This window comes from Brassica oleracea, chromosome C8 (assembly GCF_000695525.1).
Source record: "Brassica oleracea var. oleracea cultivar TO1000 chromosome C8, BOL, whole genome shotgun sequence".
In the NCBI taxonomy this organism is placed as follows: domain Eukaryota; kingdom Viridiplantae; phylum Streptophyta; class Magnoliopsida; order Brassicales; family Brassicaceae; genus Brassica; species Brassica oleracea.
Window position 1 is genome coordinate 18,420,912 of NC_027755.1, and position 15,467 is coordinate 18,436,378.

At 37.5% G+C, this 15,467-nt stretch overlaps 3 protein-coding genes across 3 annotated transcripts; 2 read left to right on the plus strand and 1 right to left on the minus strand.

The window, feature by feature from the left end:
- Positions 1-1,768: 1,768 nt before the first annotated feature.
- On the plus strand, positions 1,769-4,510 carry LOC106312695 (RNA polymerase sigma factor sigB-like). The gene is made up of 7 exons (XM_013750309.1): positions 1,769-2,010; positions 2,272-2,453; positions 2,522-3,124; positions 3,323-3,553; positions 3,636-3,776; positions 3,849-4,049; positions 4,138-4,510. Exons 1-7 carry the CDS (start codon positions 1,932-1,934, stop codon positions 4,420-4,422), a joined length of 1,722 nt encoding a protein of 573 aa, XP_013605763.1. The 5' UTR covers positions 1,769-1,931; the 3' UTR covers positions 4,423-4,510.
- A 1,705-nt stretch (positions 4,511-6,215) lies between these two features.
- Positions 6,216-7,431, minus strand: LOC106309893 (syntaxin-related protein KNOLLE-like). Its single transcript, XM_013747040.1, has one exon. It carries the CDS (start codon positions 7,197-7,199, stop codon positions 6,288-6,290), a length of 912 nt encoding a protein of 303 aa, XP_013602494.1. The 5' UTR covers positions 7,200-7,431; the 3' UTR covers positions 6,216-6,287.
- Positions 7,432-9,391: 1,960 nt separating this feature from the next.
- On the plus strand, positions 9,392-12,932 carry LOC106312737 (leucine-rich repeat receptor-like protein kinase PXL1). Its single transcript, XM_013750360.1, has one exon. The coding sequence runs from the start codon at positions 9,688-9,690 to the stop codon at positions 12,751-12,753; it is 3,066 nt and encodes a 1,021-aa protein (XP_013605814.1). The 5' UTR covers positions 9,392-9,687; the 3' UTR covers positions 12,754-12,932.
- Positions 12,933-15,467: the final 2,535 nt, after the last annotated feature.

Sequence of the window (15,467 nt, forward strand, 5' to 3'; positions counted from 1 at the left end):
TACAGACGACCCCATAGCTATCTTATAGTTATTCTCCATGTTCCCGAAACCCTAGTCTCCAAGGCAACATGTAGACATCTTCCATAACAATAAGTGCAACTTTCCTTTTCTTGGAATGCACTTATTCCTCTTTCTTTAAGTCATAAACTTGCTCCTCAAGTTTATTCTTCTTTCCATATCTCCAAGATACTCATTTGCTCTCCAAGTCTACACGACTCCAGCTCAGCACCTTGACTCCACATGGTCTTCACCACTCACTACGACGTCTGCTTCAGCAACTACGCCAGCGACTACTTCAGGGCGGACATCTTACATCTTCAGTTAGTTTATCCATTCATATGCAAGTCAGCAAAAGAGAAAAGAAAAAACACTCTGTTTTGGAAAATCAGAATAACAACATATACCAAAGCCAAAACGTTTGTTTGATTAAAAAGATATAAAGAATTGTGGTCATCTCTACCTTCTTCCCCTTGTTGTTCAGTAATATTGATAAAAATTCATCTACATGTGCTTCGGTGCTCTTCTTATATTCATCTCGCTGTCGTCCCACCATCAGGGCCGGCTCAAAGCTATGATTGGCCCTAGTGCAAAAACAAAAATTTGGACCCTATTTATTAATTTTTTAGAGCAAAAATATTTTTTGGAACCCTTTAACTATTCTTTTTTTTAGAAAATAAATTAAAATAAAAAATAAATTTATTTTTTATTTAAAATTTGTAAGAAGTTAAATTATTTTATATAGTTATATGTTTATTACACTATATTTATTTTAATATACTATTATATATGTAATTTGAACATAATTTTTTTTTTTAAAAAGCAAAAAATTGGTATGGGTTCCGGGGTGGTCGCACTTACCGCCCTATATACTCAGCCGGCCCTGCCCACCATTTGATACCTAAACTACGTTCTCTTGCTCTCTCTCTTCTTTGCCACTGTTCTCATTAAATTATTCTAACTGTAGACGTTGTTTTTGGGACCGTAGTCTCATGAAGTGTGGTCCACGTTTGCGAATGCCCATGTGACTCATTGTTAGAACGTTTTGAAAAATGCTTTGCATTTTAGTAATTGTGGGGCACTTGTGAACACTTTGTTAGTGGATATAGTTTTCTTCTGATTAAGCAATAAGAAAATGACAACAATTCATGATCCAATATGTTAGGAAAAGACTCATATAAATAACTGAAAATCCATGACCATGGAGATACATAGGAACAAGTCTACTATCACCATGGAGATGCATAAGGCTGGAAATTTTATCCGTTAAATTTGATCCGATCCGAAAAATTCGGATATCCGTAAGGTTTTACAGCAAAGCAAATACTAAAAAATCAATATCCGTTAAAAACGAAACAAATCACAAATATTAATTTTATGAGCCAAATATCCAATCCGCTCCGACAGACATATAAGTACATATATATATATATATATATATATATTGATTAAATGTATGAGTTTATATAATTGTTATTTTAACATATGATTTAATAAATTCTATTCACAGAAAAAGTTAAAGGCATCTAAAATCAAATGTTAAAATTCTAATAAAAAAACTGTTGTTACTTTAAAACCAAAAAACTATCTCGCGCTTTTATAGAGCGGGTCAAAATCTAGCTTATTCCTTATATCTTCAACATTTTGTAACAATAATGTTAAAATTTGACTAGAAATCAAAATACTATGTAATGATTCCTATGAGATTGGGCCCACACTGAAGGTTTAATAACCAAACGGGGTAAGTTAAGGCCCAAACAACTCCGAAAGTTTAATGAACAAAGGTGAAGCAGAGTCAACCCTTTGACAAGCTCATTATCCATTCCTCGTCTTCATCCCCATCACCAGTTTTCTCACACCTTCCCCTGTCTCTGCAATCTCTTAAACGGCCTTCAATGGTCAGACATAGCTTTCGAGTTTAGCCTGAAAAGAGCATGTCTTCTTGTCTTCTTCCTCAGTTCAAGTGCCCTCCTGATTCTTTCTCTATCCAATTCAGAACCTCTCACTCTGTCTGTAAGTATTCTCTTCCTATTCTCTCTCATTTACATTCTCATGTTAATATTGAACCTTTCCAAAACATTAAGGTAGGCATGATTTGGAAGGTGTAAGGTTTAGTCTCTATCTCTATGGTTCTGATTGTACCAAGCTCTGTCTGAACAGTAGCCAAATCTAATTTCTAGTTGGTAGGGATTATAGATTACAAAACGGCCACGTTTTCAAGATACTTTTTTTTTTTTTTGGATCAATTTTCAAGATGTCATCTTAAATGTGCAGCAAAACACAATAAGGGTTCAGTCTTCTTCCAACCACAATGTGCAGTATCCACTTCACCCCCCTTGTTAACTTCCGTTCTTGATGTGGCCAAGATTAGACTACCTTCTTTTGATACTGATTCAAATCCAAGAGTATCAGACAGGCAATGGACTTATACAGGAACCATTGGTTCTTCCACTGAGGTCATTATATTTAATTATGTTTGCCAAATGGTTCAGCAAGATTATTGACAACTTCATTGTATTTCTAGGCGAAGTATTTAGAAGCTGAAACACTTCTCACAAGTGATGAAGCAGTAGTTGCTGCAGCAGCAGCTGAAGCAGTGGCTCTTGCTAGAGCCGCTGTCAAAGTTGCAGAAGATGCCACATTGTTTAGAAACAGTTACAACACGAAAGTACTAGTCTCATCGACGGCCGCCGGGGAGAAACGGTCCAAGTGGGATCAGTTTACGGAGAAGGAACGTGCTGGCATATTGGGACATCTAGCGGTTTCAGACACTGGAGTTGTGAGTGATAGAATCATATCACCACCTGCACCTGATTGTAACAAAGAGTCTTCTCATGATTTAGAATCAGATAAAAAAGAAGTTGATCTGGTGGAGGAGGAGATTTCAGTGAGTTCAGCTGTGAGATCTACACGCCAAACCGATAGGAAAGCTCGGAGGGCAAAAGGGTTAGAGAAAACTGCATCATGTATGCAGTCTTCTGTGAAGACTAGTTCCAGCTCTAGAAAGAAACGTGTTGCTTCACAGGAGATTGACCATAATGATCCTTTGCGTTATCTAAGGATGACAACAAGCAGTTCCAAGCTTCTCACTGCCAGAGAAGAAACCGAGCTCTCTGAAGGAATACAGGTTCTAAACTAGCTCCTAAGGCCTAATAGTTAGATAAATATAAACTCCCTCCTTCTTAGGTTTCTTGATTCTAGTGGAAAACAATGTTTAGACAATCTTTAAAAAAATGTTTGAGAGTGTGATGAAACTAGTGATAGATGGTAGAATCCTATTTCTTCTTTTGTGTAATTCTTATTTATTGTGGTTTCTCTCATTTAGGATCTTCTGAAGCTGGAAAGGCTTCAAGCAGAGCTGACTGAGCGTTGCGGCCATCAGCCAACCTTTGGACAATGGGCTTCTGCTGCTGGAGTTGATCAAAAAACTTTGAGGAAACGTATAAATCACGGCACACAATGCAAGGACAGAATGATTAAAAGCAACATTCGTCTCGTCATTTCCATTGCCAAGAACTATCAAGGAGCTGGGATGAACCTCCAAGATCTTGTCCAGGTTCGAGTTCTTAGATCCTTATCTTTTGTAGTTAACTACATCAGCACTGAGAGAAGTGATAAATATAGAAAAATGTTCACAGGAAGGATGCAGAGGGCTTGTGAGGGGAGCAGAGAAGTTTGATGCTACAAAGGGTTTTAAATTTTCAACTTATGCGCATTGGTGGATCAAGCAAGCAGTGAGGAAGTCTCTCTCTGATCAGTCCAGGATGATAAGATTGCCTGTAAGTAGTCTCATCCCCCAAATGTTTTAAACAAAAGTCTGGTCTTGCCTGATCATACAATGATTTGGGCAGTTTCACATGGTGGAAGCAACATACCGGGTGAAAGAGGCAAGAAAGCAACTGTACAGTGAAACAGGTCAGCAACCAAAGAATGAAGAAGTTGCACAGGCGACAGGGCTATCGATGAAACGGCTCATGGCGGTTCTCCTCGCCCCTAAGCCTCCTAGGTCGTTAGACCAGAAGATCGGAATCAACCTAAACCTCAAACCTTCGGTTTGTCCTCCTCCTGACATAACACACACCATAAATAGTATATATAGTCTTCTTCTTGTTTTGCTTAAGACAGTAAATGTGAATGCAGGAAGTGATATCAGATCCTGAAGCGGAAACTTCAGAGGATATTCTGATAAAGCAGTTCATGAGGGAGGACTTGGACAAAGTGTTGGACTCGTTGAGTACAAGGGAGAAGCAGGTGATACGTTGGAGATTTGGGATGGAAGATGGGAGGATGAAGACGTTGCAAGAGATTGGCGAAACGATGGGTGTGAGCCGTGAGAGAGTGAGGCAGATCGAATCCTCTGCCTTCAGGAAACTCAAGAACAAGAAGATAAACAATCACTTGCAGCAATACTTGGTTTCACAATAACTTTTACCATTTACTAATGTTTTGTGCATAGAACCAGATTATAATTCATTTTCCCAGTCATATAAAGTAAACATTCATCATTGCATAATAGTTGGATACACAGCAAGGATTAAGACATCCTTTTAGGCTAAACAAACACTAAGTCATGTCTCAAGAAGATGTGAAACTGGTAATAATGAGAACTAGAGGCGGGTGTTTATTTTAAATTTTTTATAAATAAATATTTATTTTGTATAAATGATAATATTTATTTTCAAAATTTATATGTATTAAATAATTATTTAATATGATATTTCTAAACAAAATAATTTAATAGTTTATATTGTGTAGTTTTATTTTGCATCATAAACCTTCAATTGTATCATTCACATTTTTAAAATATAATTCATGCATCATCACATTTTCTTTTATGAATCAAAAATTGATGATAAGTATAATAAAATTATTTTATTTACTAAAATTTGTCATGTTAAATTTTGGTTTGTACAAACATTTATCATATTGAAATTGTTTTATGGTTGTTTAATTTGACAAAAATATAATAAATGATAAAAGTTAAGATTGTGCAGTTTCTTAGTTGTATTAAAATGTAATTAAGTAGTTGTTTTAGTTAATAATCGATTTAGGAAATGATTTAATAACATAGAAAAAGGTAAAAATATTTAATGTTAAATTTCTTATTTATTTCATTGGCATGGACTTGTAAATAAGTAATAACTCTTAGGGTTATTTTTTATTGAGAAATTCTCTATGATAGACCTAAAAAATTTTTTTGTCACAAATATAGACCTTAAAAATAAAAATGACCAAAATAGACTTAAATGTTTTATCAAAAGAAGTAAATATACATTTATACCCCTAGGGTTAATTAATCTAGACATTAAGGTTTAAAGTTAATGGACGGGGTTTAGGATTTAAAAAATAAAATTAAAATTAAAATTTGGGCAAATCTCCAAAATAGCACATTTCTAAGTTTATATCACAAAAATAGCACTCAAAAACTAAAATGACCAAAATAGCACATTTCTAAGTTTATCCATTGAAAATTTTAATTTTTTTATTTTTCAAAATTTAAAATCTTATCCCCAAAACCTCATTTCTCAACTCTAAACCCTAAACCTTAAACTCTAAACCCTAAACTCTAAACCCTAAACCCTAAACCCTAAACTCTAAACCCTAAACCCTAAACCCTAAACTCTAAACCCTAAACCCTAAACCCTAAACTCTAAACCCTAAACCCTAAACCCTAAACTCTAAACCCTAAACCCTAAACCCTAAACTCTAAACCCTAAACCCTAAACCCTAAACTCTAAACCCTAAACCCTAAACCCTAAACTCTAAACCCTAAACCCTAAACCCTAAACTCTAAACCCTAAACCCTAAACCCTAAACTCTAAACCCTAAACCCTAAACCCTAAATTCTAAACCTCACCCTTTAACTTTAAACCCTAAGTTTGTGACTTTTGATAAAACATTAAGTGCTATTTTTGTGACTTTTGACCTTGAGTGCTAGTTTGGGAAGAAAAACTTGATTTAGTGCTATTTTTGTCTTTTTCTCTTAAAATTTTCAAAATAAAAAATGTTATTTTGGTCATTTTGAGTTTGTGAGATCTATTTTTGTAACAAAAACTTAAAAAATGTCTATTCAAGAGAATTATCCTTTTTTATTTGTAATATTATTTTAATAAGATAGATTACAACAATAAGAATGATCAAGAGCAACACAATGATATACCAACACTGAGTAATGTTTTGTGCATAGAACCAGATTATATGTCATTTTCACAATCATATGTCATAAAAAACATCCATCATTGCATAATAATAGTTGGATACACAAAACAAACACTTAAGTCATGTCACTCTCAAGAAGAGGTGAAACTAGTAATGATAGGGATGACAACAACAAGAATGATCAAAAGCAACAGAATAACACCAATACACATCCATTTCCTACTGCTTCTCTGATGATTCTTCGCCGTCTTAAGCTCCTTAGCCCCATCTTTAACATAATGACCCGCGTTCATCACATGATGCTCGATCTCATCCATCTGCTCCCCCTGCGCTTCAACCATCACAGCCATATCCAAAAACACCTGGTGAAGCTCCAACAAACTCTTCTCAATCTCCTTGGCCGCGTCGTGCCTGTCCTGAATCTCAACAACAGTCTCCAACACCTTCCCTCTCCCATGCTCCTGAATGGCTCTAGTTAGAAACTCTTCACCTCCATCGGTAACGATCTTCTCAATCATCTCCTCGTCAGGTCTCTCACCAGTCACAGTGAAGTACCGTCTCTCAACGGTCTCTTTATACTCGCTCATCATCCTTTGCCTCAGCTCCTGAAACTCCATCATCACTTCTTTTAGCTTTTTCCTTAAACCGTTGGTTACAGCCACTCTGCTTCTGTAAACCGGAGTTGTTCCGGATAACCGTTTAATCTCCCGGTTCGCTCTATCCATCTCCTCGAGCGTGGCCTTAATCGATTTCGCTTTGCGTAAACCGGAGACGATCTCGTTGGAGATCTTGTCGCGGAGAGACTTCACGGATTCGGATCTGTGCGCGGATTTGCTCTCGTCGTTGTAGCGCGAGATCCGAGAGAGCGCGGCCTCGATCAGAGCCATCTCCGATTTGACTTTCTCGGCTTCTTCGAGGAAGGAGGAGAGGTTCTCGTCGGTTTTGTTCGACATCTCGAGATCGGGACCTGATTCTAGATCCTTCATCGCTGCTTTCTTTAGGTCGACGTAGCTCGTGAAGGACTTCGTCATTAGATCGTTCATCTTTTTTCAGATCTGAGATTCTCTGCTCAAGGAATGTGAGAGTTTGAGAGAAGAGAGATAAGTGATGAAGCTTAAGTGTTTGAGAAATAGCGAATTAGTCAGTGAGGAAGGATGAGGAAAGCTTCTATAATAAGCTCAGATGGAAAAATAGCCGTTACTGTCTTTTCTTCTTCTTCTCCAACGGCTATCTTTTTTTTTTTTTAATTAAAGTGAACTTTACTCGTGGAGATTTCGAAACGGAAAAATAATAGAGGGACTAAACTGTAATTACGTGTAATGATTTAATGCTTTATTATTGTGAAATTGGGCTTTTCGTGTTTGTTACCCACTTTGCTTGGGCTTTTTTTTTTCTGTCTTTCTTACTCTGGAACCGGCTTACACTTTGTTTAGGCGATTTAAATTAGATACTGGAATGTTGGTCCTCTTTGGTTTGGTTCGATTTTCCCAAACCAAAATAGAATGGTCTACTTGATATACACAAGTTTTTTTTATAACATTTGTAAGAAAATGGATTATTTTTTTTGCTTAAAAGGATAACTGTTTCAATATGATTTCACATATAAAACATTTATTATTTCAGTAAATATATTCAGTCATTTCTGTTTCTTAAAACAATTTTTTTTTGTTATTTTCTGAAAATCAAAATAAAACCAAACCACATACAAAAGTAAACTAAAGTGAAGAAAATTGGAAAGCTCTTAGCACATGGACTCCAGCTTCATCCTACCTCTCTCTAAATTATGATCTCATCATGATAATACATATTAATAATGCCATGAAACCTATCATATCATGTTTAGGATTGTTGTTATTCCTTTCAGTATTTTCATATTTTTTTAAAAATGTAATTATGATAAATAAGGCCCATATGGGTGCATGTGAAATCCTAAGTGGCATATTGTAAAGTTAGGTTTGTGCAATTACTTTTCTTCCTAGAATAATAGAGGATGTTTCACAGGACAAAAATTGCAACTAATTAATTCGATTGCTACTGTCCATCTAACTTGCACAATTACAAAAAAAAAAATTATACTTTTACACGGTCGATAATGATCGTTTACTTGTCTGCATTTAGCTCTAAATGCATGTATAGTTGATCAAGCTCCTTGACCGGACATACGCAAAACCCCATATATGTATATATGATAGACCTCAAATGCCTTAAGATCAAATGAATATAATTTAGAAAAAGAAACCAAAAATTAAATCCAAGTACAAAATATATCATAAAGTTTGTGTTTAGTAAAACATATATGTACATGTTTGCAATAATTAAAGCGCATAACTGTGTTAACATGCACGGAAGTGTTATGGGACGTTCCTATTTGCAACTTGGCAGTGAACTTTCTTATTTGTCTTTAATTATGGTCTAACAACGTGGGAAGATTCTCTCAAGACACTAATATCGTACCATGTGATTTTTTTTGACGGCATACGGAAATTAAGAAAACATTCTCCCGGCTAATGAAAGATTAAACGGATTCTTGAAACAATCACACACCAGTCTTTAATCTCTTAGAAAAGTCCCACATTTTGATAAAAGCATTGTGTTGCAGTTATTTAAGGCATGGTAAATACATTCAATACATAGCAAAACATGTTTAGAAAACCATCAACAACAAATGGATATTGAAGCAACAAAGAAAGTAGGAGTATCATCTAACGTGAATGTATATTCGAAGTATCGAAAGGCCGTAGTAAACATGATCGACACCTGTGTACTCTATGATCATAAAATCAACCGGACCATGTACAGGACCCTGCCTTTATGATCATAAAATTCAACCGGATATGATCCATTTACTCACACATTTAAGATGATCAAAATGTACGTCACGTTTACTTAAAAATGATTTATCAGCATTGTTCCATGAAAGTAACATTTATGTGTTTGTGAAAATTAAACACATGTAAAAAACATCATTAGTGTCAAATTCAGACGTAATGTGGAGTTAACTTCTAGAAGGTGACAGTTTTATTTTTACTGATCTATTAATAGAAATGAAAATAGCTAAAGTAGAGCACTAAGCGAGACACATTCTCTGGCCATGTTTCACTGTCCCACTAATCCCTAATGAGGACAAAGCTTTACAAGTCACTCAGTGTCTTATGATTAGCTCTTTGCAAACCCAAGATCCCACGATCATTATTTTAATCTCCTTCAGCAGCACTTTATTGTTTGATGTCTATACAGATCAGCAACACATATACGAAATAAATCGTATCATCTATTTTCTTATATGTTAAATACACAAAACCTAACTATTATATGTATACAATTCACCGATAGAAAAAGAAACATAATCATGATAAAATAATTGAGAGAGATTAAAATAAAATAAGATTCTGACTAATCATTGTTTTCCAGCTTTTGGTTTCCACTCTCTCCTGTTATCAACTCTTCGCTTGTGGACCTTTCAATCTCAGTTGCACCATTTGGCTTCCAAATGCCATAAGCTTAGCCAAAAAAGTGAAGAAGAGAAAAATAATGACGATACCTCAACTTTTCTTTCTCTTCTGTTACATTGCTTCCTCTCTTGTTTCTTCTGAAACACTTCAAGAACAACAGATCTTGTTGGCCATTAAGTCAGACCTGTTTGATCCTTCTAACAATCTCAAAGATTGGAAGAGACCTGAGAATGCTACCGAGTCCGTTCATTGTCGATGGACCGGAGTTCACTGCGATCTAAATGGCTTTGTAGCTAATCTTCTTCTCCCCAGCATGAATCTCAGTGGAAACATCTCAGATCAGATTCAGAGATTCCCTTCTCTGCAAGTCCTTGATCTCAGCAACAATGCATTCGAGTGCCCTCTTCCTAAATCTCTCTCTAACCTCACTTCCTTGAAAGTCTTCGACGTGAGTGTGAACAGCTTCTTTGGAACCTTCCCTTATGGTCTAGGAATGGCCAGTGGTCTTACACACGTCAACGCCTCGAGCAACAATTTCTCCGGGTTTCTCCCTGAAGATCTCGGCAACGCGACTAAGCTCGAGGTTTTGGACTTTCGTGGAGGCTACTTTGAAGGCTCCGTGCCTTCTTCTTTCAAGAGTCTCAAGAAGCTGAAGTTCCTCGGTCTTTCGGGGAATAACTTGAGCGGGAAGCTACCGAAAGTGATCGGTGAGCTCTCTTCCTTGGAGACAATCATTCTTGGCTACAACGGCTTCACAGGTGAGATTCCAGAAGAGTTTGGGAAGCTGACAAACCTTCAGTACCTAGATTTGGCTGTCGGGAACCTCACCGGCCCGATTCCATCTTCCTTGGGACAGCTGAAAGAGCTTACAACGGTTTATCTCTACCAGAACCGTCTCAATGGGAAGATCCCTCGAGAACTCGGTAACATCACTTCCCTGGTGTTTCTTGATCTCTCTGATAACCAGATCACAGGAGACATACCAACGGAAGTAGCTGAGTTGAAGAGTCTCCAGCTTCTGAATCTGATGAGGAATCAACTCACGGGAACCATTCCCTCGAAGATCGCTGAGTTGCCACACCTCGAGGTTCTCGAGCTGTGGCAGAACTCTCTGGTGGGCTCCTTACCTCCGGATCTCGGCAAGAGCTCGCCTTTGAAATGGCTAGACGTCTCATCAAACAAGCTAACGGGCGACATCCCATCCGGATTGTGCTATTACAGAAACCTCACCAAGCTCATTCTCTTCAACAACTCGTTCTCAGGACAGATTCCAGAGGACATCTTCTCGTGTCCGACTTTGGTCCGTGTCCGAATCCAGAAAAATCTCATCTCCGGGACAATACCAGCTGGCTCGGGTGACTTACCAATGCTTCAGCATCTAGAGCTAGCTAAAAACAACCTCACCGGTCAAGTCCCAGATGACATTACATCGTCCAAATCTCTTTCATTCATAGACATATCCTTTAACCATCTCTCATCCCTACCTTACTCCATTTTCTCAAGTCCTAACCTCCAAACGTTCATCGCCTCACATAACAGCTTCGCTGGAAACATACCCAACCAGATTCAGGATCGTCCTTCTTTGTCCGTCCTCGATCTCTCCTTCAACTGTTTCTCAGGCCAAATCCCGGAGAGGATCGCTTCCTTTGAGAAACTAGTGAGTCTAAACCTCAAGAGCAACGACTTGGTAGGAGAGATCCCTCAGGCATTAGCCGGGATGCACATGTTGGCTATACTCGACCTCTCGCACAACTCTCTAACCGGGAACATACCGCAGAGCTTGGGAGCCTCACCAACGCTGGAGATGCTGAACGTGTCATACAACAAACTCACAGGCCCCGTTCCTTCGAACGGCCTCTTCGCAGCCATAAACCCAAACGACCTCGTGGGAAACGATAACTTATGCGGCGGAGTTCTACCTCCTTGCTCAAAGAGCCTAGCTTTGTCAGCAAACCCCGGGAGAAATAGAATCCACTTGCATCACGCGATCTTCGGGTTCATAGTCGGAACAGCAGTAATCTTGTCTCTCGGAATGATCTTCTTGGCAGGGAGATGGGTATACAGAAGATGGGATCTTTACAGCAACTTCGCCAGAGAGTACCTCTTCTGCAAACAGCCTCAAGAGGAATGGCCGTGGAGACTCGTGGCCTTCCAGAGACTATGCTTCACAGCGGGAGACATCTTATCACACATCAAAGAAGCAAACATAATCGGAATGGGAGCCATGGGGATAGTCTACAAAGCAGAAGTCATGAGACGTCCGTTACTAACAGTAGCGGTTAAAAAACTTTGGAGGTCACCATCACCAGACATCGAAGACCACCATCATCATAATATTCAAGACGAAGACAACGAGGACATACTCAAAGAAGTAAACCTCCTAGGTAACCTTAGACACCGCAACATTGTTAAAATCCTCGGCTACATTCACAACGAGAGAGAAGTGATGATGGTATACGAGTTCATGCCCAACGGCAACTTAGGCACAGCGTTACATTCGAAAGACGATAACAAATTCTTGTTAAGAGATTGGCTATCTCGTTACAACGTGGCCGTTGGAGTCGTTCAGGGACTCAACTACTTGCACAACGACTGCTACCCACCGATCATCCACAGAGACATTAAATCGAACAACATATTGCTGGATTCGAGCCTCGAGGCGAGGATAGCCGACTTCGGATTGGCGAAGATGATGCTGCACAAGAACGAGACGGTCTCCATGGTGGCGGGATCGTACGGGTACATAGCTCCAGAGTACGGTTACGCGCTGAAGATTGATGAGAAGAGTGATATATACAGTCTCGGCGTGGTGATGCTCGAGCTGGTGACTGGGAAGATGCCGATAGATCCTTCGTTCGAGGAGTCGATCGATGTTGTTGAGTGGATCAGGAGGAAGGTGAAGAGAGGGGAGGGGTTGGAGGAGGTGCTTGATCCGAGTGTTGCTGGAGAGTGTAGGCATGTGATTGAGGAGATGCTTTTGGCGCTGAGGATCGCGCTTCTGTGTACCGCGAAGCTTCCGAAGGATAGGCCGTCGATTAGGGATGTGATGACGATGCTCGCGGAGGCGAAACCGCGGCGGAAGAGTGCGAGTCACGGTGGGGATCTGCCGGTTTTTAGAAACTCGCCGGTGGTGGGGTTGATTTAGGAAGACGGAGGCGGGAAGGGTAGTTTTGTCATTTCGAGGCCGTCGAGTCCATTGTATTTGATTGCTTCTTTTGTTTTACTGGACCGAGGCCACATGTTTTGGAAACTGATGGGCTCGTTGAACCCAATGTGACATCATTCGAATTGTATTTACCGAGGCAAATCAAATTTTAATAAACTAAAGTTGTAAATAATTACTTTTTTTTTCTGAACATGAAGTTGTAAATAATTGGAACTAACATTTTAAAATAGAGAGTGTTATGAATCATGAAGTGGATAGTCCATATCCTAGATCATACAAGTTCAAGACTAGAGTCCATTGGAGGTTTACATCCAGCCATATGGAAGACCCATTCAACCTTAGTCTTTATGAGTTTGACCATGTCATTATGTAGAGTATCTTTGTAATCAATTCTCCCTTTGACTCCACCTTGTATGAACCACTATATATAGTGGTGTAAGCAATAAGAAATATACAACACATTCTCACAAATCTTCTCTCAAATCTTAACACGTTATCAGCACGAGACTCTCTCCACCTGAGCAATCCCATCCGCCGGCGATCATCTCTTTTTCGACCATCTCTTCCGGCCCTCAGCCTTGCTCCGCCGGCCAGGTTTATCCCTAGGCCTGGGCATAAAATTCGGAACCCGAAATCTGAACCGAATCCGAACCGAAAAACCCGACCCGTTATCCGACCCGAAACGTAAAAATACCCGAACGGGTCTTGTAGGGTGGTACAAAAAATATCCGAACTCGAAGTGTTATTAACCGAACCCGAACGGGTAACCCGAAAAATCCGAAATTAATAGTCAATATAAATATTTTGAAATATATATAAGTATTCTAATTATTAAATTCAATATTTGCGGTAATATTATATATAATAATAAATATTAAAATTCTAATAAATGCTTTAAGTACACAATTAGTTATAAATAAGTATTTTATAATTTGTTCATTGAAATAAAAGTCTACTCTCTATAAGGCAATACATATTGTTTACAAATGATGTTTGTTTTCATGTTTGATTTAACATTTTATTGTTATTTTATATGTGATAGATTAATTTTTATTTAATTTAGATGTTTTTATTTATGTTTTACTTCAAAATTTTTGTTTTTTACTTTGGTTATATCCGAACCGAACCGATATAACCCGAATCCGTACGATATATGATTACTTTATGGGTTTTATGATGCAATACAATTTTGAACCGAATCCGAAGTGTTATTATCCGAACCCGACCCGTACTAATAAAATTTTAGTATGGGGCCTAGAAGCATAAACCCAAAAATCTGAAAACCCGAAAAACCCGACCCGAATGCCAACGGGTACCCGAACGCCCAGGCCTATCTATCCCTCTCACGGTTTTCCGGCCAGCTCCTCCACCTCTCTCTCAACCACCTCAATCCGCGGATCACTCCATCTCTCTCACGGTGGTCCATTCAGAATCCTTGTGGTGTAAAAGGTAAACTAATCAAAACCTAAAGATCTAAGAACATCATATATCTGAATCTTGGATCTATATGAATCCTAAAACTTATAAAAATCTATAGATCTAAAATTATCTCAAATATTAATCTTGAATCTAAGATCTATATGAATTTTGATTCTAAAATTATTTGAATCCTAAAAACTTATAAATCTCTAAAGATCTAAGTACTTATAAAACTTATTAATCATCTAAAGATCTATATGAATCTTGATTCTAAGAACTATTTGAATCATAAAAAAATATTAGAGAAAATCATAAAATCATAAGCCTTTAAATCGGCTCTCCCTTTTTCTCCTATTTGATCCGACCTTAAATCCAGATTGTCTAAAGGATCAAAACCCATAATCAAACCCTTTGATAATCCGCATCACCAGCTATTCTAGCAGGATGAATAAGCCGGCCATCAAAAACCTCACCATCAAAATCCTTAAATCTAAATATGTATCTTGATGGCCATTATACATATCAATCCCCTAAATCCTTCTTGCTTGGTTTTCTCAACCAGCAAATCCAAAATTCAAAACAATCAAAAACATCATGAGCCATATTCGGCCAGATTCTTTGAAAATCAGTCAAACCAAATAAAATCGAAATAAATCCTAATCAATGCATATCTTTGACCATTGATGTTTGTTTTTGTATATAACTGATAAAATTTTAAAAACTTTTCTGATTTTATAAATGCATATTTGATTTTAATAAATGCATATCTTTAACTAGGTAGTATTTTAAATATTATAACCTATAGTCTTGATTTAAATTAATATGTCATAAGATAAAAATAAATTCTGGTTTGATATCATTTGATCACATTATTTTTTGTCAGAATTTATCTATATCTTAACCGGCCTTGAAATCGGTTCATTATAGTTTGAACAAATGATATAAATTTATCTTGATCTAATACCAACCTTAAAACCGGATTTTGTGATGATTAAATCATATACTGAACATTGATCACATAGTTGCTTGTTAAATTAATCTTGATCTAAAACCATTCTTGAAGACTGATTTTGTGAAGATTTAATTATATACTGATCTTATATGCATACCTGATAGCATCTATTAGATTAGTAAATCATTAGATCAAACTTGGATTATTTTGAACCAACTTTTTTCCATGCATCCGATTGTCATTTTGTTAAAACCGATCATGCATGCTTGGATATCATTGACTATTCTGATCATAGTGCATTTAAATTAAAATTTAATTGATT

Coding starts and splice junctions, on each gene's coding strand:
- LOC106312695 (XM_013750309.1), top strand. CDS start 1,932: ATGTCTTCTTGTCTTCTTCCTCAGTTCAAGTGCCCTCCTGATTCTTTC. Junction 2,454..2,521: donor CCATTGGTTCTTCCACTGAG/GTCATTATATTT, acceptor TTGTATTTCTAG/GCGAAGTATTTAGAAGCTGA. Junction 3,125..3,322: donor AGCTCTCTGAAGGAATACAG/GTTCTAAACTAG, acceptor TCTCTCATTTAG/GATCTTCTGAAGCTGGAAAG.
- LOC106309893 (XM_013747040.1), bottom strand. CDS start 7,199: ATGAACGATCTAATGACGAAGTCCTTCACGAGCTACGTCGACCTAAAG.
- LOC106312737 (XM_013750360.1), top strand. CDS start 9,688: ATGACGATACCTCAACTTTTCTTTCTCTTCTGTTACATTGCTTCCTCT.